This window comes from Hibiscus syriacus, unplaced genomic scaffold (genome assembly GCF_006381635.1).
Source record: "Hibiscus syriacus cultivar Baekdansim isolate YM2019G1 unplaced genomic scaffold, ASM638163v2 tig00117034_pilon, whole genome shotgun sequence".
NCBI classification, from domain to species: Eukaryota; Viridiplantae; Streptophyta; class Magnoliopsida; order Malvales; family Malvaceae; genus Hibiscus; species Hibiscus syriacus.
In genome coordinates, this window is record NW_024063533.1 from 1685820 (window position 1) to 1704527 (window position 18708).

Below are 18708 nucleotides of genomic sequence, written 5' to 3' on the forward strand. Positions count from 1 at the left end.
TAAATCTCAAACGCAAAGCAAATCCATGACAATAGATGACCAACATCACCTAAGCAAACACAATAATCTAATTACGATATATGATTAACATTTTTTTCCAATCACTTGAAAGATCATCCAATTTTCAGCAATCGCATAATTTAAGCACAATACATAATTAATTCATCATAAAGAATGGAGAAACACCCGCTTACCCTACTTTAATTATACTCCTCAGGGCTCAGGTGTTTAAGAGAGGATTGGATCATCCACATCATGAGGATGGTCAAGAGCCATTACGTGATTCTTGAATGAGGACGCAGCTTCTTCCCTCTGTTCTAGTTGCCCCAGCTTGTCATATACAATGGCCATCAAGTAGAAAGCTTCAGCCATTAATTCATGATACTGAGGATCAAAACAAGTTCCATCCCATTAATAACAATGCCAATATTTGCTATGAGAACAAAAGTAAGCAAACTTGATGATTTGCTGCTATTCTACCCATAATTGGATCATATGAATACACTTAAAATTCAATGAAATGCATATGTTCTTGTTTCATTTGAATCTAGTTCCAAAATGAATTCGCCCGAGAAAGAGAATCTAGCCATTCCATATCAAAAGTTCACTAACCTCCAAAGCTTGCAGCTCATCTGCAGCTTGCCTCAAGGGATCTAGTACAAGCTCTGGATTGTCGGAAACTGATAAGGAAACTCAACAAGTTAGTGCAGTGTGAGCAAGTATATAACATTTCCAATTCAAACAAGCTTAACAAAAAGAGGATACAAAGCGATACAGAATGGAGGAAAAAGAAAAAAACTGTAGGTCAATTTCATCCGATCCTAAAAGTTGGTGTCTTCTACAAAAAAAAAAAGAACTCCGTACTTTGAAATGATAATTGTTTATTTGTTGAAATATTGATCAGATGAACTACATTTAGTGATTTGTAGCATCCTTTCATATATAAAAAAGTTACTTTTGACTATTTCAAAGTCTGTTCTGAAAGAATATGAACTAAAACACTTCTAACAATATGTTTGCAGCTCAATTCAGAATGGCCTATTAATATACCTGCCACTGACTAATACCATCTGACCAGGAGCAGTAAACCAGTGCCTTTGACAAGACTTCTCACTTTATGTACCACCCTAAACCATACAAGGTAGTTGGAAAAATGACTGGTTTAATAATCCATCTTATCGGGACATCTAATTACATCATGTTTGACTATTCAGCTCTTTGTAAGCGTATCTTTAATAAAAGTTGAAGAAACAACCTGATTCTCACAGCCTTTACCATCATCCTTTTCATTGTTAAAACTTAAACCAGACAAATCAAAACCATTTTATTTCCTTCTCATAATTTCAAATTCAATTGAATAATCCTTATTTTGTTACTGCATTTCTTAGGTGCATCTTCTATAATGATCAAAAAGCAATTATTCCACACATCTACAACACTCAACGCTAATCAAATTAATTTAAATTACCAAAAGTGAGAAGTCAACTCATACAGGAATTGGTGAAAAGTAAACAAGCCAAATACTTTTCAATATAACAAGCCATGAACTGAAGATAAACTTGTCCTACATCTCAATCTCTTGATATGGAAGAAGAGGGAGGGAAAAAAGTATATCAAACTTGCTCTGCTTAAAAAAAAAGGTATAAATGCCATGACGGGGATGATAAAAATAATACCTGAGAAACTTGGATCAGAGAGATAACATTTTGCTTCTGTAATATAGGCCCGAGCACAGAGTTCCAAACCTCCATGGCCAAGAATCATTGGAAAAGCACCATGTAACAGTGTTAAAGCAGTCTTTGTATGATTGGATCCAAGTGAAAGCCATAACTCAGCCAGTGTAAGAGTTGCTGATGCTCTAAGAAGATCCAAGTTAAATGACTGACAATACGAAAGGCTTGCTAATGCATAGGGAAGGCCTGCGACAGCATTTCCTGATTTCTAGTGACACCAAATAAAGAAAATTTAAACAATTCAACGCTTTGACGTTTAGTCTACAATACAATAATCCATTTTTTCTTCCCCAAGGTACTCATCATGGACACATATAGCAGAGATAAGGATCGTATAAAATAATCTGTTGGTTTCTAGGGAAAGAAATGCTTGTAGAAGGTAGGGATAGTATGAACACAAAATGATGGATACCTACGCTGGAAGAAAGGAAGGCCAAATAATCAAAATGAATGTGACACAAAGAGATGCCTTAAAAGTATGGTGTTCAATTTCTCCTTGGTTTATATAGTACAATAAAGGGATACTAGCTATACTCCATCTCAAATTGCATGTCTAACTATCACATGCATGATCATACCATGTGAATTTCAGCAAGCAGAAGAAGAACAGTCGCACTTTCAACTTGAAGATTGAATTTGTAACACATGCAAAAAAGGGAGTGCGCCACCGCAGCTGCCTGCACCGATAATTGATAATAGAAGGAAATCCAGAAACAGGCAGAATATATTGGTCAGTATTAGAAATTAAGGACCCGAAAAATGGCTGTGAAATTTAATAACACTAAAATCAGAAAAATCAATCAATTATTATTGTTCACTATGAATAGCATTTGGTATTCTCTACCTTTGCTGACACCTAAGTTGTCAAACTCTCGATAAATACTCAATAAAATCTCAAATCACTTCCGTTCGATATTTTCCTGAGTCCAGTTTTATTAACTCACAGGTTTCTGAATGTTGCATGATTTTAAATATACATAACAATGAAATTTTTCGCGAGGACTAATATGCATCAGAAAGCCCATGCCCTGGGATTTGCTTCTGTTTGCATTCCTTTACAAACTTATAGTTACTTTTAATCAAAGAATGACCAGATTGCATTATAATATATACTTCTATTTTGAAAATAGAGCAACTTAGCTCCACACAAGAATGTTATATGCATATCAAGCACAAACCTGTCTAAATTGCTTTGCTGCAAGCAATGTACGAGAATGGCGAAGGCTTGCCTCTGTCTTCAGCTCCAAGTCGACAGCAGTGACAGATGATGCCAAAACTCCAAGCTCATCACATGCTTGTTGGGCAAGCTTGAGATGTCCTCTAGTATCATTTTAAAATGAAAGCAATAGAAAACTTGCAATAAATATGGGGAAAATGCTGCATATATAAATTTTACTATGCAACCTTACCGATGTAATGCATGCTCATGGAGCAGCTGTAACTTCAGTATCAATATCCGTGATTTGGATGCACATAAAAACTTCTCTTCCGCAATTTTAAGAGCAGCAAAAGCCTCTAGAAGCGTATAGAAATACTAAGTAAATATAAAAATTAAATATATAAATAATGTGAAAATAAATGCAGTGACAACAACAGAAGGTGCACATGGTTGTTATCAAGAACTTCTATAGAAGTACGAGCATTTCAACAAAATCGGAATAATCAGATAGATTAATTCACTTTTATCAAAAACAAAGATAGATCAATTCACTTCGTTCTCTCTATCCATTTGACACTCATGATTATGTCTCGTTGACACGATGAACGCGAGACAAACATATCTGGATAGCATATCCATGTACTCTGCCTAAAGTGAATATTATTTAAAACCAGATATTTAACTAATATTTCAAGTTGCAAATATTAAGTAGGGAGCAAGTCACAAATATCCAGTAAAATTGGAACCACATATACACAATCATCAATTTAAAAAAAAAGCAAAACGCCGAGTAGGGAAAACAAATGCAGGAATGTAATGCAAATGGTAAAGCATTCAAACATTTTCTCTGACCTTTGTAGCCTTTAAAAACTGCCAGATGTTGAATAAGCTTCACATGCACTAATGCTGCATCAGATGAACTGTAATGTCCAACATTTGGTAAACCTCAAGTTAAGAAAGACTCAGTAATATTGCAAAAACATAAATATATAGTACCTATCCAAATGCTAGATTCTTAGCGTGATTATTACCTTGAAGCATCAGCAAAACAAGTTGCATAAACCAAAGCATTCACCCGAGCAAGTGGAGCACTAACAAGTATAGACAATAAAAAGAACAACATCAAGCAATCAGTTGTAAAAAGCAATTAAAAGATTATTTGAGCAAGACCAGGAATTAAACACACAATCATATAATTCAAATATGTATCTTCCTGCTTTAGCCAATCGTACCAACAGATGATAGAGTGAGGCTACATTGCGTGTTCAGAAAATGCAGAAAGAGTGGGGACAGGAACCAAAAAGAGGTAATTAAGTAAAATAAATAGTGAACAAAATAAAGAGCGATGAGGGTAATAAATGCAAAGAGAAAATTATTAGGTTTAATGATCTTGCCACAAGAATATACAATGAATAAAAGAAAGTTGAAAAGAAATCGTGAAACACCAAGACGCCCAAAGGATCAAGCTAGCATAAAGAACACTGACAGTATTACCAAAAGAACCAGTAGGTTACATCATTGGATTAATTTGTACTTGTAGACTAAGGGTATGCTTGATAAACCATTCAAAATTTTCAATTTTCTTAATGCATTTGTAAATCATTTTAAGAAATCACTTGATGGAATATTTTCAAAGAAAAATGTTAAAATAACTAAGTAGTTTCCAGATACATAATGTAAAAAAATTGTATTCAAGGAAGAAAATTGTATGCAATTATATTGAGCTTATATTTTTTTATAAGAATATTGAGCTTATATTATTTACTTCCATTACTAATTGCTTCCTTTTGAAGTTTTACAAATTGGAAATTACATATTTTATATGAAAAATCTAACACAATTTTAATTTTCAATACCATATCGAACAACTTTTATATCTGCTCAGTACTTAGAATTCTCAGAATGAAAAATGTAGCACTTAAATCTTCAATAATAAGTTTATTGAGTTTATCAAACGGTGTCTAAAACAATCACTTCTAGAAAAGGAATTCCTTGATGTCAATTACTTGGAAAGAATGTCTGCAATAAAAGAATTACCGGCCTGGCAATGCTTGACACAGCACAATTGAACGACAGAAACATGACACAGTAAACAATTAAAGCAAGATACTGAACACAGCACGAAAACAACAAGAATACACAAGCATGCCAAAATCTATATAATGCAAACTATTAACTTGTCACAAGTTAATAAATAAAAAATAACTATGTACCAAAAATAAATAAATATAAAATAACTTAATTATGATTATGAAACAAGAACACACACAAATATACGAATTGTCAGGAGGGGTTCAAGAATGACAAGTCAAAGTGGGATGATCTTAAGTCAGCAATGCAACAAAGAAAAAAAGAATATGTAACAAGTGCGTGCCAAATGTCACCTTCCATACATCTCCCATGCAGTAGCACGATGTAGATATGAAGAACCTACTAACTGCAGAACTGATCCAGGAATTGAAATTGGTTGTGAAAAGAATAGAAAAGGGTTAGAATTGTTCCTAGAACCACTATCTTGAGACATCACTAACGAACCCATGGGCTTTTGCAAGTTCTTAAGCCATGCAGTACTAAAAGCACCATCTGTTGTCATTGTAGAGCCTTCACAACAAAAATCACTGATTAAGTGGTAACCTGATCTTAGTTCCTGCAAAGAATATATCATATGAAATAAAATTCAATTGCAGTAGTCCTCATTTATACAAGAAACAAGCATGCCATAAACAACGTGACTTTACCTTGAAAACAATAATAGGGCATGTCCTGAGCTTCATGGAAGTCTTGGGACCAAATGACAGAAGAGGTCTCTGCACATGCTGCATGCGACAATAAGAAGGTTAAATATCTTAGAACCAAAAAAAAATAGAAATTAAAGATTAAAAAATTAGGTTAAATATCTTAGAACCAAAAAAAAAAGATTTAGAAATTAAAAGATTCAAAAATTAAGAGAGCAAAAACCCAGGGAGAGAAAAGCCTTACGTACAACAGAAATTAACAGATTCCTTGCATATCATCTAGGTTTATATGAACCCCATCAACAAAAACATAGCAGCTACTAATTTGGTAAAGACAGACTGATGATATGCAAGGAAGTTCACTCTTGTCTTGAACAGGAATCTTTGAGATAAAGAAATTATATAATTCAGAACATTTCAGCTTTTAGGAACAGTTCACTAATAAGAGAATTTGTTATGCACAAAGAAAGTGTAAAACTGGTGTTCAATTTAGACAAGAACATAGCTGCAGCAAAACTCGTTTCTAAGAAAATAGTTTTATTTAAACCGAGGGTAGTATGAAAGACAAACATGAATCACATATATAGAAAGGGGCTTGTGTAATTAAGTCGTAAAAGAAAATTTTCTAAAGCAATTGGATACATTCTTACCGTCAAGTCAAATTTAGCCATTGCAAGATGATTGGCAGCTATTAGTTGCTTCAATTTCAAACTCTCTGCTCTCTTTAGAGATCCTTTCAAAAGAACAAACAGTTGTTGCTGAACAGACAAAGAAGTGCCTACATTGGTCATAGGAGAGAATGGTGATCCAAGTATTCCACTAGCTGTTGAGAAACTAATCTCAGACAACAAGTTGCAGATAGCAGCTAAAGTGTATGCCAGACAAGTATCATTGCAATGCTGCAAAAATTCAAAACCATCAGGCCTAATAGTATGAAAATAAATTGAAAATATATGGCATGTTAACATTCAAAACCATCAAGCTATTCTAAAAAAAATCCGAAACCATCAAGCTGATAGGATGAAATAACCTGTTGGGAAACAAGAACAGCTTCAGTAAGGACCTGAATCATCACAAAAAATCACCATTTCAAAAGAAATATAGCAAGAAAGTTAGCTTCTAGTGATCTTGTCAGAAAGTCTGGGCTAAGTTTGAGGTTGGGGCAAGTTACAATGGTCTTCACAAATATGCTTGGGACAAGAAATTCTTGCCAAACACAGGCATCTCAATTGTCATCTTCTACTTCAACTGAGTTCTTTGACCAAAAGCAATAACATCAGCAAATCTGATTGGCCCAGGCATTGAGACTCAAAGCAGTATATTGAGACAACCTTAGACTAGGCATCGTTGATTTACAACAAATATCTTTGACAAACTCAACCCCCCCCCTCAACTTAATAAATGCACAACCCGAAAAAACAGGACAGATGGACAAGCCTTAGTCACCTCAGCCAATTGACAGCCCTACTTGCCATAACTATTGTTTCATAATGACCGGTTTATGTGCAAGCCAAGCATATTGTGAAGGAGAAAGCCCCTACTTGCCATAACTATTGTTTCATAATTGCCAGTTTATGTGCAAGCCAAGCATATTGTGAAGGAAAAAGTCCTCTTCTGTTACCTCCAAGGCCTTCTTAGGATGCCCAAAATGAAACTGCATCATCCCCAAACATAACAGAGCAATCTCAAATCTTCCGGAATCATTGCAACCAGCCGATGGAACAAAATCAAATCCCTCGGTTCCTGCACTATTGTGGCAAAATTTATCAGAATCGTTTATTTCAAGCAAGTAGCTTCTTCCATCCAAGATCATATTGGGAAGCCAAGAGAATAGTAAAAAATAGATAAGTCAGAAAAGAAACACATTCTCAGACATATATGAACCTGAGGACCATACCAATATTGGTGGATATTCATGAAGGAAAACAAAAAAGGGTTCAATAATTAAGGAGAATAACCCATATGAACTCTTACAAAATTTTAAGGCATCAGATAATGTTATTGCTCATGCAACCCTATTCAAAACAAATTATAAAAGCCAATAATGGCTTTCACATGCATTTCTACAAGTTTAGCTATCCCTCAATCAAAAGCACTGATGAGTATAGATTCTTTGACCTCCTAAAGAAACAGGATTCTGCGTACTATTCCCATATGCAAATCCAAAGATGTTAATTTGTATAAGAAGCTCTAATTTTTATGCACATAATTTAAGAAACTATATCTCAGCCCAAAGATGCTTCATAGTGACGAGTCATTGCAAGTAACAGAACCCAGTTCTTAAATAAGAGACCAAAGAACAACATATCCTAAATACAATAACAGTGTTAGCAGAATAGAAGGATGCCAAATATAGTTGGACAAAAACTCAATATTCTAATTGGTAATAAAAATCAAGGAGTACAGGACGCTAGAAAGTGTTACTAACTCATCATGTGGAACACTCGTATATAAACAGGTAAAAGGCAAATATATTTGGGAAAATTTTACTGTAGAAACTAAGAAGAGTTCTGGAACAGAGAAATTGTTCTTGTTCTCTGAGTTTTCTTCGTCATCAATTACATAGGTTTAAGCCTTAATATAGGCAGATTACAAAAGAGTAGAATAGAGATACAGTTCTAAAGTGATATTAGCTTAGAGTCCTAATAGAGGTTAACTGGTTTAGTCAATTTCCTCTCAAGTCTTCTTCTTAGATAGGATCTACAGTACAAATTAAATAATAAATAACTCTGTTACAGATTAATTAGGATACTAATTACTAATTACACACAGATACAGTCTACATTTACCTCTCCTTTAAGTTGATTTAATTTTGCAGCTAAATTTCGGTTTTGAATTGAATGAGAAACTAAAAGAAAAAAATAAAATATATTTTTACGACACATTCTATGTTCATTTTTAATATTTTATTAATTAGTTTAATATAGTTAACTATTAGCATAAAATATTTGAAAAAATATATATTAAATTTTGTCATCAAACTATTCTAAACTAAAGTTAAGTAATTGTCCAAAAAATATATTAAAGTTAACTGGCAAAATTCAATAAAAAATCAAAGTTAAGTGTAAAAATTCAATCAAACATAAAAAGTGACAAAATTCAATGATGAGTTACTATTAAATAAACTTAATCTTAATCTCGGAAGTACAATGAAAAATATCAATCAAAGTAAAATAAAGTGCCAAATTTCAATATCCACCTATAATGGTGGCAAATTTGCCCTTTAACCCCCCCCCCCACACACACTCCAAAAAAAAGAAAAAGATTTTCAAGTCACCTGTAATCAAAATAACGATGAAGATTCTCCAATGCAGAAAAATACTCATCATGATATAGATTATTCAAGTAACGCAAAAAGTGAACCTGCATCACAAGGAACCAGTGGCAAAAAGTAATGTGTCATACTACCAACTCAAAGCAAGATGAAAGACAGTATGTGCAAGTTGAAAAAGCATGTCAACCTACACGATGGAACTCAGGAGCCAACTTCTGAAGCTGCCTTAGAGTCAGTTCAAAGGCATTCAAAGTGAAAGAACTGCCATGCCTGCCACAAGAAGACCCAAGCAATTTAGCTCAATTTAATGGGCATTTCAAAAGTTGAATGCAAAAGATTTTAAGTCGATAAGTGGTTTACTTTTCAATTGCATCAGCTTGCTCCATTAAATAACCTTGTATTTGCCAATTGGTGCGCAAAAATACCCCATTATCGGGATCAACATTTCTCAATAAATCACCAGAAGCATATGAAGAAGATTCTCTGCCTTTGTCATTGTGTTCTGCTTTAGGATCAGCAAAAACCTCGACATCTGCATGCATAATTCAGAACAGCTAAGTAACAGCAGTAAAATGGTACAGATTTTACATAAATTCACCAAAAAATCACTTCAAAATCCTTCAACTTTGATAAATAAAGCAAATTTCAAAATCAACAACTCCAGTTCAAGACACTTTTCCTAAGCGAAAAGTATAGACAGCAGAACAAAAGACCTAATTTATGTGACTGGGAACTTGATCAGTGGATTTCCCTAATGTCCTTGCTGGACATCATTGGATTGTTGGAGTCAGTCGATGATTTTTTGGCCTGGTCTGGGATTGGTGACGGTCAGTTCTCGGCTAAATCATGTAGATTGACTATCTCGGGCAGATCTAGATGGAATTTCCAGTGGAGCAGTTGGGTGTGGTCTGGTTTGGCTCCTCCAAAGGTTCAAACTTTTTTGTGGCAGGTATCTCATTATAAAGTGGCTGTTAGAGCAGAGCTGATAAAGCGAGGGGTACCATTGGATAATGTTTTATGTCCTTTATGTCTTAAGGCTGATGAAACAATTCAACATCTTTTTATTGTGTGTCCGATTGCGGGGGAGTTATGGAGCAGGTTCCTTTGTCTTTGGGATGTAGTAACTGCTCTGCCTAAGGACCCTAAGTCTCTACTGTGCTCTTGGCCTCATCTTATGGCTTCGTCTTCTATTTGGAAGTTTATCCCCGGTGTTGTTTTATGGTCTACTTGGATAGCTAGGAATTCGGTGGTGTTCGAAAACGGTAAACTTGACTTGGCTTTACTGTTTTTCATCTCCAAATTCAGGCTGGCGAACTGGTTTTTAGCAAAATATCCTAAGGCAAATATCCAGGTCGACTTATTGGTAGGGGATCCAAGGCTTGCTGACACTATTGGAGTGTGCCCTCCTAAGCTGAGGAAGGATACGTGTTGGCACCCCCCTCCACCAGATATCTTTAAGTTCAATGTGGATGGGGCGGTAAGGTCTGATGGTTTACAAGGAGGAATAGGGGGAATTCTGAGAGACTCGAACGGCTCTAAGCTTATCTCCTTCTCTACTGCTGTGGGTCCTGGTCCGCCCTTGTTTGCTGAGTTGAAAGCAATCAAAGAGGGAATTGTTGTTTTTCTTTCATCTCATTGGGCGGGGAAAGGTAGATTAGTGATAGAGAGTGATTGTTCTAAGGTAGTGGATTGGATCTTGAGGCCTATTTTGACACCCTCTTTTTTCAGAACTTTGGTCGGGGACATTGCTGCCCTAGTTTCTGCTAAGGACATTTTGGTTAGATGGGTCCCTAGGAGCTGTAATTGTGAGGCGGACAAGCTAGCTAAGGAGGGGATAGGTTGAACGTTTTGAGTGTCATCGTTGGTATGTTGTGTTTCTGTTAGGAGTTGTCAGTGTAAAGTGTATCTTATGTAATTCGGTTTATTAATAAAATTGAGGTACTCTTTTCCTCCTTCAGGTTGTTGCCTCTTTTAAAGAGGCAACGATGACGGAGGTTTTTAACGAGACCTCCTATTCCTATCAAAAAAAAAAATTACTTATCAGCTTCCCATTGTTAAACATTTCCCATAAAAAGATCCCTTAAATCGAATCTACAACTATATTCATTGGTTTCTGCTGCACAATTTTTGTAATCTAGATATATTGTTTGCAATATGTCCACAAAAATTTACAGTAGAATCATATCATCATCACAACTGTAACCATTAGTCTCCTGTTCAAACAGAGAGTAATTAATAACTTACAAACACAAAAACATATTTACAAGAACAAAACTACCTTCTACCAATGTTGAAAGGTCCTTCGGAAGATGAAGATGAAAAGTTACTTGATCAGTGGCTCTTTTCCTTGCTTCCATTTCTTCATTTATTTTTTTGAAAACAAGGTTGAGATCCATATTCTCATACTCAGATAAAGATTCCAAGTCATTGCCAGAGTAGTCTAACCGACGCTCATAAGACGAACTCGAAATGCCTTCTTTACAATAGATCCCTATATTAGTCAAAAGATGGCAGACACCCTGCATTGACAAGGTTAGTGCCATAAATATAATCTATGCTTAAACAAAAGCCCATCATACTCTACATTCAACCTTCCGTTTACACCTAAAGAGAATCAAAATTAACTGGAAAAAAAATAGATACTTAAAAGAAAAGCACAGAACAAGGGCTTCTAACAAAGTATAACATAAGTGAGGAATGTAACTAAATTCTACTTGAACAGCAGCAGTAGAATGTTAATTAAATTCCACTTGAACAGCAGCAGTAGAATGTTGATTAAATTCCCAACCGTTAAATTCTTTACTAAGAATATGCATCCAACTATCAATATCAGGATATGGAATGACAGGTATGTACTTCATTTCATTTGACCAGTAGTGAGTATAATGTTAATTAAATTCCCAAATTCTTCTATAAACATATGCATCCAAACATCAATATCAGGGTAAAGAACGGCAGATTTATACTTCAATTCAATGTCCAACATGAAGACCATATGGTGATGATGATACCAACAATAATGCTCTATCTCTATAATGATTCTTGCCCACAATTTAATGTATATCTTAAGCATAGCAAACAAACGATTATTCCAACAAAAGCATATAATTACAATTCAATACATGATATTTATAGTTTACGAGGCAATAAAGAAATACCTCAAAAGTCAGGAGGTTGAAAGCCAGTATGCAACGGCGAAGAAACATCCCCAGGTTACTGTTTGGGTCCAAAATAACCTGGTCATCGTCCATTACTCCTGAATCAGGTCCCCCAAGTGTTTCTACCAAAAAAAAACAATAATGGCAGCGGAAAGGAAGATGATAAAGTGAGTAAACAACAAACAAATAAATAAAAAGCTAACCTCGCAACTCATTAAAGAAATTGAACAGATCATCAGGCGATGATAAAGATGATAACCGACTAGTTACATGATCAGTTAACCAATCATCCATTAAACCATCAATCTCTCTCAATTGGTTAATGAGATGATCTAATTTCGGCTCCAAAATGTCATCACATGACTGCAATACGCAAACACGACGCATCCATTTGGTTCGAAAAGCAAAATATAGATACAAAAGCGAAGAAAATGAGGGGAAACGGTGGAAAATACCTTGGCGAGAGCTAACAAATACAACCCGAGGCGGCTGTGCTGAGAAACGGAGGAGAAAGGGAAAGGGACGGAGATTTGAGAAGGAGAAGCATAGCTATGAACCAAAATGCACACTGAAACTTTGTGTGGAGTTATGGCAAAGACACCCGGTGCTTTCACTGCCCCTGCCATTTCTAATAGACTTCCACAAATCTGTAACTGAGTTAGCGAGTTAGTAAGCGAGTGAGACAGGGAAGATGTTTATTTCTGGGTTTTTTTTAAACCCAAATCCTTTCAGCAGTAGTATTTTAGGTTTCGGGTGGGTTTCAAAAAAGTGCCGCCTAAATTTTACCGCACCAACGCTTCTCTTGACAATCACTCTCGCTTAAGATCGACGAAACAAATACAAAATAGTGTAAACTACATAAATGGTCACTAAAAGTATGAATAAGTTCATTTTTCAGCATTAAAATTTTAAAAATAATAGAAATATCACTAATATTATCGTTTTTAAACAAATCAATCACTCACCCGTTAATAACTATTATCAAAATCACAAAAGTTTGATATGGCACATTTGAGTACTAAGTTGATATTCTTTGTCAAATTAATACGACTCTTAAAAATATATAAATCATTTAACTCCCATTTATATATTTGAATGCCATTTCTGCCTCTTTATTGGTGCAGGATAAATTTGGTCTATATACTACATAATTAAATTATAATCAATTTTAAATTGTTTATTGATTAAGAAAATATCGATAAAAATTAAAAATGAACAAAAAAATATATTTTATGTTAAACACACATTTTCATTTTCTAAATATTATTTTCACATAGTTATAATTTTAATAACTTTTAAAATTTTACAATATAGTTATAATTTAAACAACAATACTATTAATTTCCTTAAAATCACATTCAAAACATCACGCATAAGACAACACGAGTGTAATGGTAGAAACAGCCTTCAGCACCATATTAAGTTGTCTTTAAAACAGACAAGATGAAACAAGACCTGAAAGCAAACTGTTAAACAACATAAACATTTTATTCGAATGACCCAACCGAAATTGTGCATCATTTTGATAAGTTCTTAGAGAGGAGCATCATAGAGCTGGAGAACCTTCTGCCATGAAGGTCTGTTGCTGATATCGTTCCACCAAGCGTTCACATGCTTCCTACTGGTGATCATGTGTTCCTTCCCGATCGGACCTACCAGGTACTGAGTGAACGGAAGGTGAGTAAGGTCGGCGAGGCTGAAGAAATCACCCGCCAAGTACTTGCTCTTCGACAGCCTCTCCTCGTAAATGTCCAGCACTTTCCCCAGCTTCTCCTCACTCTCCTTGATCACATTCTCGTCCCGAGGGAACCCCAGCTTGGACGAAAACATAACATGAAGGGTCAGGTTGAAAATTGGTGGGTTGAAATTGTGTGCCTCTACCTCAACCCAATTCTCCACTTGTCCCCTTTCCTCTATGGTCTTCCCCAGCAGATCAGTCCCTTGTGACTTGTATTTCTCTGCATAGTACCTCATGATTGCACGGGATTCTGCAATACCCACGTTGTTAAAAAAACACAAATCATCATTTCCTGCTATATATGAATTGTTATGAACACTAGGGAGAAGCTATAATCTAAATTACCATATAAAACATAATCTCCATCTTGAGTGACAGGAACTGTTCCAAAAGGCTGCAAAGGACACAAGAAAAAAAATAAGAAATGGAGATGATTGAGTGAGGACATGGAGCTTTTCAACAAAAAATTAAAGGGAAAAAAGGTAACCTGCAACTTGAGAAATTCAGGGTCTTTGTGCTCTCCTTTAAGAAAATCGAGTGGCACAGCCTCGAATTCGACCTCCTTCTCGATCAGACATGCAAGAACTCGCTTTGGGCAAGCAAAAGCTGGGCCGTAAACCTTCACCACCATCGTTGTTGATGTTGTTGTATCTGAACTGTTTCAGTGCATGTTACCAGAGTTTGTGGCGTCTTCAATTTATATAGAACTGGACTGCTGCAGTGATACTTCGTTTTCCCCTTTTTGCCCCCATTGTTGTAGGTGGGAACTAGATGGCTAATCCTCATATTTTACAACTTGAGTGTTAAAACGGTAATTTAAAGTATAGGAGAGGATTTTGGTTGTTGAAAAATTAAGACTTAAATATACAAAAAGTGTTCACCGTATGCATATTTTTCCATTTTAATGACTAACGTTTTTTTGTTTTAGTTTGGTGTCTAACATTTTATTCTGTTACTCAAAATGGGTCACGCTATGACGGAACGTTAGTTTTCTCCGTTAAGTGACACATGTCACAATCTGGTAATTTTAAAAATTTATTTTTAAAAATAAATATTAAAAATATTATTATATTTATATAAAAAAACTTTATTTCTTTTAATTACAAAAAAAAACTAAAATCCTAACACCGAAATTTACCCACGACGGCGGACGACGACTACGAAGCTAAATATGGTGGTGTTGAGCGAACGGCGACGAGGAAGCTAAATATGGTGGTGTTGAGGCGAACGGTGATCTGAGGCGGTCGGAATCGTCCAAAATCTGAGGTGTCGGGGTGGATTTTCGACGAAACTTCAAGGGCTCGATTCTAGCGAACAACGACAGATATGCACGAATTGTTTTGGGAGCTTTGAGATGACGGCGACTAGGAAGCTAACTATGGTTGCGATGAGGGGAACGGAGGTCCAAGGCGGTCGAAATCGTCCAAAATCCGAGGCGTCGGGGTGGGTTTTCGACGAAAGTTCAAGGGCTCAATTCCAGCGAACAGCGACGACTATCCATGAATTGTTTTGGGGGCTTTGATCATGGCGGCGAGGCGTTTTGATTGGGCTGGGTGGTGGTTAGTATGGACGAGCGACGATGGCAATCAACGTGGGTTTAGGGGTTGAAATGAAAGTTTTTAAAGTTTTGGGGTTATTTCAAATTAATGTGTTTTCTTTTTTAAAAAATATATAATTTTTAATTTTTTTTTAAAATTAGATGTAACCGAAAGACGATTAATACGTAAAAAGACACTTTAAATAAAAAAGTATATGATTCTAATTCAAAAATTCATCGTAAGTCAATTGATATTTCATACTCAAAATTAACTTTAATTTCTTATTCAAAATTATTTTTATATATTTTCAAAGTTAAATATAAAAAATATTTAAATATTCACGGCATTAAAGTTAATTTCTTTTTATACAGTTAAATATTTAAATAATTTTAAAGTCTGAAGTTATTTTTTATATTTAACTTCAAAATTATATAAAAATAATTTTGAATAAGAAATTAAAGTTAATTTTGAAGTCTGAAATATCAGTCGACTTACTATAAATTTTTGGATTAAAATCAAATACTTTGATTAGAGTATATTTTTACGTATAAATCGTCTTTCAGTTAAATATATTTTAAAAAATAAAAAATTATACATATTTTTAAAAAAGAAAACACATTAATTTCGAAATAACCCTAAAACTTTAAAAACCTTCAATTCAACCCCTAAACCCACACCGACCGCCGCCGTCGCTCGTCCGTGTCTATCACCGCCCAACCCAATCGAAGCACCTCGCTGTCATGATCAAAGCCCCCAAAACAATTCGTGGATTGTCGTCACCGTTCACTGGAATCGAGCCCTTGAAGTTTCGCTGAAAACCCACCCGACACCTTGGATTTTGGACGATCCCGGCCGCCTCGGACCTCCGTTCGCCTCACCGCCACCATATTTAGGTTCCTCGTCGTCGTCCGTTCAAAACCCAACCAGTGGGTCACATCGTAGTCGTTGTTCTCCCTATCCGCCGCAATGGGTAAGTTTCGATGTTAGAATTTGGGCTTTTTTAATTTAAAAGAAATAATGGGTTTTTATAAATATAATAATATTTTTAATATTTATTTTTAAAAATAAATTTTTAAAACTATCAAATTATGACACGTGTCACTTAACGGAGAAAACTAACGATCCGTCACGATATGACCCATTTTGAGTAACGAAATGAAACGTTAGACACCAAACTAAAACGAAAAAATGTAAAGTACTAGACTGAAAAAATAAACATACATTGAATACTTTTTTGTATATTTAACCTAAAAAGTAACGCCCACTCTTTTGTAACGTTTGGGAGGTTACTACTCCAATGAAAGAACGGCCACTTGACTTTATTACTTACAATGGGAGAATCAGGAAAAGTAAGGTGGCTTCTTTTGTCCTATAATATAATTGCAAATATAAATATTATGAAAAAAACTTTTTTTTATTAATATAGAATTCTTAAGAGTTGTAGTATTTATTTTAAAAACACTTAATTATTTGATAATGAATATTTAAATATCTTGATGTTACTGATGCTCAAACCTAAAGTCTTTAAGAATAATAATCATTCTTTTAACCATTAAAGTCGTTTGGTTCGTATAAATTTTTTTAATAGTATATGAAGATTAGATATTGTTAAAAACATTTTTGATATTTCGATATAACAAATTAAGTTAAATGAATTTTAAGATTTTTACAAATGATTTTACAATTTATATTCGATTCAATTTATCGAATATCAAATTATTACTCCAAGTCTTTGAAGATCAATTTTAATCCTTACTAAATGTGTAAAATTGTGATTTGTACTTAAACTATTTTTGAAACAATTTTCACAAAGTATTTTGAACCAAAATCAAGCCTTAAATCAATTTTTCAAAGGCATGCACCGATGCATCAATACCATGCATCGATGCATCAATGAATAAATTGAAACATCGAATGCATTCCATGCACCGATGCACTCTCCATGCATCGATGCACTCTGATTTAATTAAAACATCGAATGCATTTGATGCATTGATGCACAATCCATGCATCGATGCACCAAGCTATTTTTCAAACATCGAATGCACTTCATGCATCGATGCACTCTTAGTGCACCGATGCACTAGGAGTCCAACGGTCAAAATATTTGAAATTTTACACTGATGCACCGATGCATAATGGTCATGCATCGATGCATGAGACGCTCCCACCCAGAAAATTAATTGTTTTCACACAATAACGGCTGTATTGACTCCACTAATTATCACCAACGTTCAGAATTGATTCAAGGAGTATTTAAACAAGTTTAGAAGCCATTTATCAATAACAAGAAACATCAAGCAACTAGAATCAAGAGAGAATCAAAGAGAAAGCATCAAACCTCAAGTTTGAGCATTTCAAGCCTATTTTTCATTCAATATTTATTTTGCTTTCAAGAACACTTTTGTCCTCAATTGTATTTATTCTTGAGTGTTCTTTTCTTTGTTCTAGAATTGTGCAAACAATCTACCTTGTGAGGATTTCCTTGTAAGTTTGCAAATTTGTATTGTTCTCTTTGGGAGAGAGTTTTTCTCAAGAATTTGGGGTATAATTCTTAAGGGTTTGTAAGGTTACTCTTTGTCCTCAAAAGAAAGACAAATTAGTGAATTTGTGGAAAATCCTTAGTGTGGATAGCTAAGGTAGTGGACGTAGACTTTGATTGAGAAAGTCGAACCACTCTAAATCACTGTGCAAATCTTTTCAATTTTCTGCAAAAGCTTCCAACGAAATTTTTAATTGCCAATTCACCCCCCCTCTTGACCGATTCCGTCGATCGATTAACTCAACAATTGGTATCAGAGCCTTACTCATTTGAAGGTTTAATCGCCTCTTGAGTCAATTCGGGAAGAGTTACATCGATTATTAAGTCATCAATGGCCTCCGCTTCAAATTTCGACTCCGGTCTCGATTCGATGCCCGTCAACAAGCCTTCTTTCTTCAATGGAGCTAACTATGCCTATTGGAAGAATAGGATGATGTATTTTATTCATGCAAGTGACATGGGATCATGGAATGCCGTAGAAGAAGGATACATCAAACCTCTCACTCATCCAAGGTTGTGGAGTGAAGGAGAGACAAGAATGTTCCAGCTCAACTCCAAAGACATCCATATCATTTTTTGTGCTCTTGGACCAGATGAATACGGAATAGTTTCATCGTGTACAACCGCAAAAGAAATATGGGACAAACTTCAAGTCACTCATGAAGGTACCGATGAGGTAAAGAAATCTAAAATTAGTATTCTAACACATAGCTATAAAATTTTAGGATGAAACCAAATGAAGATATCAAAGCTATGACGGATAGATTTTCAACGATTGTCAATGGTCTCAAATCATATGAGAGATCATTTCAAATGAAAAGCTTGTGAGGA

At 35.0% G+C, this 18708-nt stretch overlaps 2 protein-coding genes across 3 annotated transcripts; both read right to left on the reverse strand.

The window, feature by feature from the left end:
* Positions 1 to 151: 151 nt before the first annotated feature.
* On the reverse strand, positions 152 to 17993 carry LOC120196801 (anaphase-promoting complex subunit 5-like). Of its 2 annotated transcripts, XM_039198519.1 has the most exons (21): positions 17990 to 17993; positions 12515 to 12712; positions 12263 to 12422; positions 12060 to 12181; positions 11180 to 11420; positions 9262 to 9433; positions 9093 to 9186; positions 8905 to 8990; positions 7249 to 7375; positions 6658 to 6690; positions 6278 to 6526; positions 5631 to 5708; positions 5277 to 5539; positions 3924 to 3983; positions 3745 to 3812; positions 3143 to 3248; positions 2912 to 3053; positions 2312 to 2410; positions 1677 to 1941; positions 613 to 680; positions 152 to 384 (listed from the first exon to the last, which is right to left on the reverse strand). In XM_039198519.1, the coding sequence occupies exons 2-21, from the start codon at positions 12683 to 12685 to the stop codon at positions 229 to 231; spliced, it is 2760 nt and encodes a 919-aa protein (XP_039054450.1). In that variant the 5' UTR covers positions 12686 to 12712; positions 17990 to 17993; the 3' UTR covers positions 152 to 228. The 2 variants fall into 2 exon arrangements, with proteins under 2 accessions (XP_039054450.1, XP_039054451.1); XM_039198520.1 differs by lacking the exon at positions 17990 to 17993 and having other exon boundaries at positions 229 to 384; positions 9093 to 9171; positions 12515 to 12685.
* LOC120196802 (glutathione S-transferase F9-like) lies at positions 13452 to 14460 on the reverse strand. The gene is made up of 3 exons (XM_039198521.1): positions 14285 to 14460; positions 14143 to 14191; positions 13452 to 14047 (listed from the first exon to the last, which is right to left on the reverse strand). The coding sequence occupies exons 1-3, from the start codon at positions 14426 to 14428 to the stop codon at positions 13593 to 13595; spliced, it is 648 nt and encodes a 215-aa protein (XP_039054452.1). The 5' UTR covers positions 14429 to 14460; the 3' UTR covers positions 13452 to 13592.
* Positions 17994 to 18708: the final 715 nt, after the last annotated feature.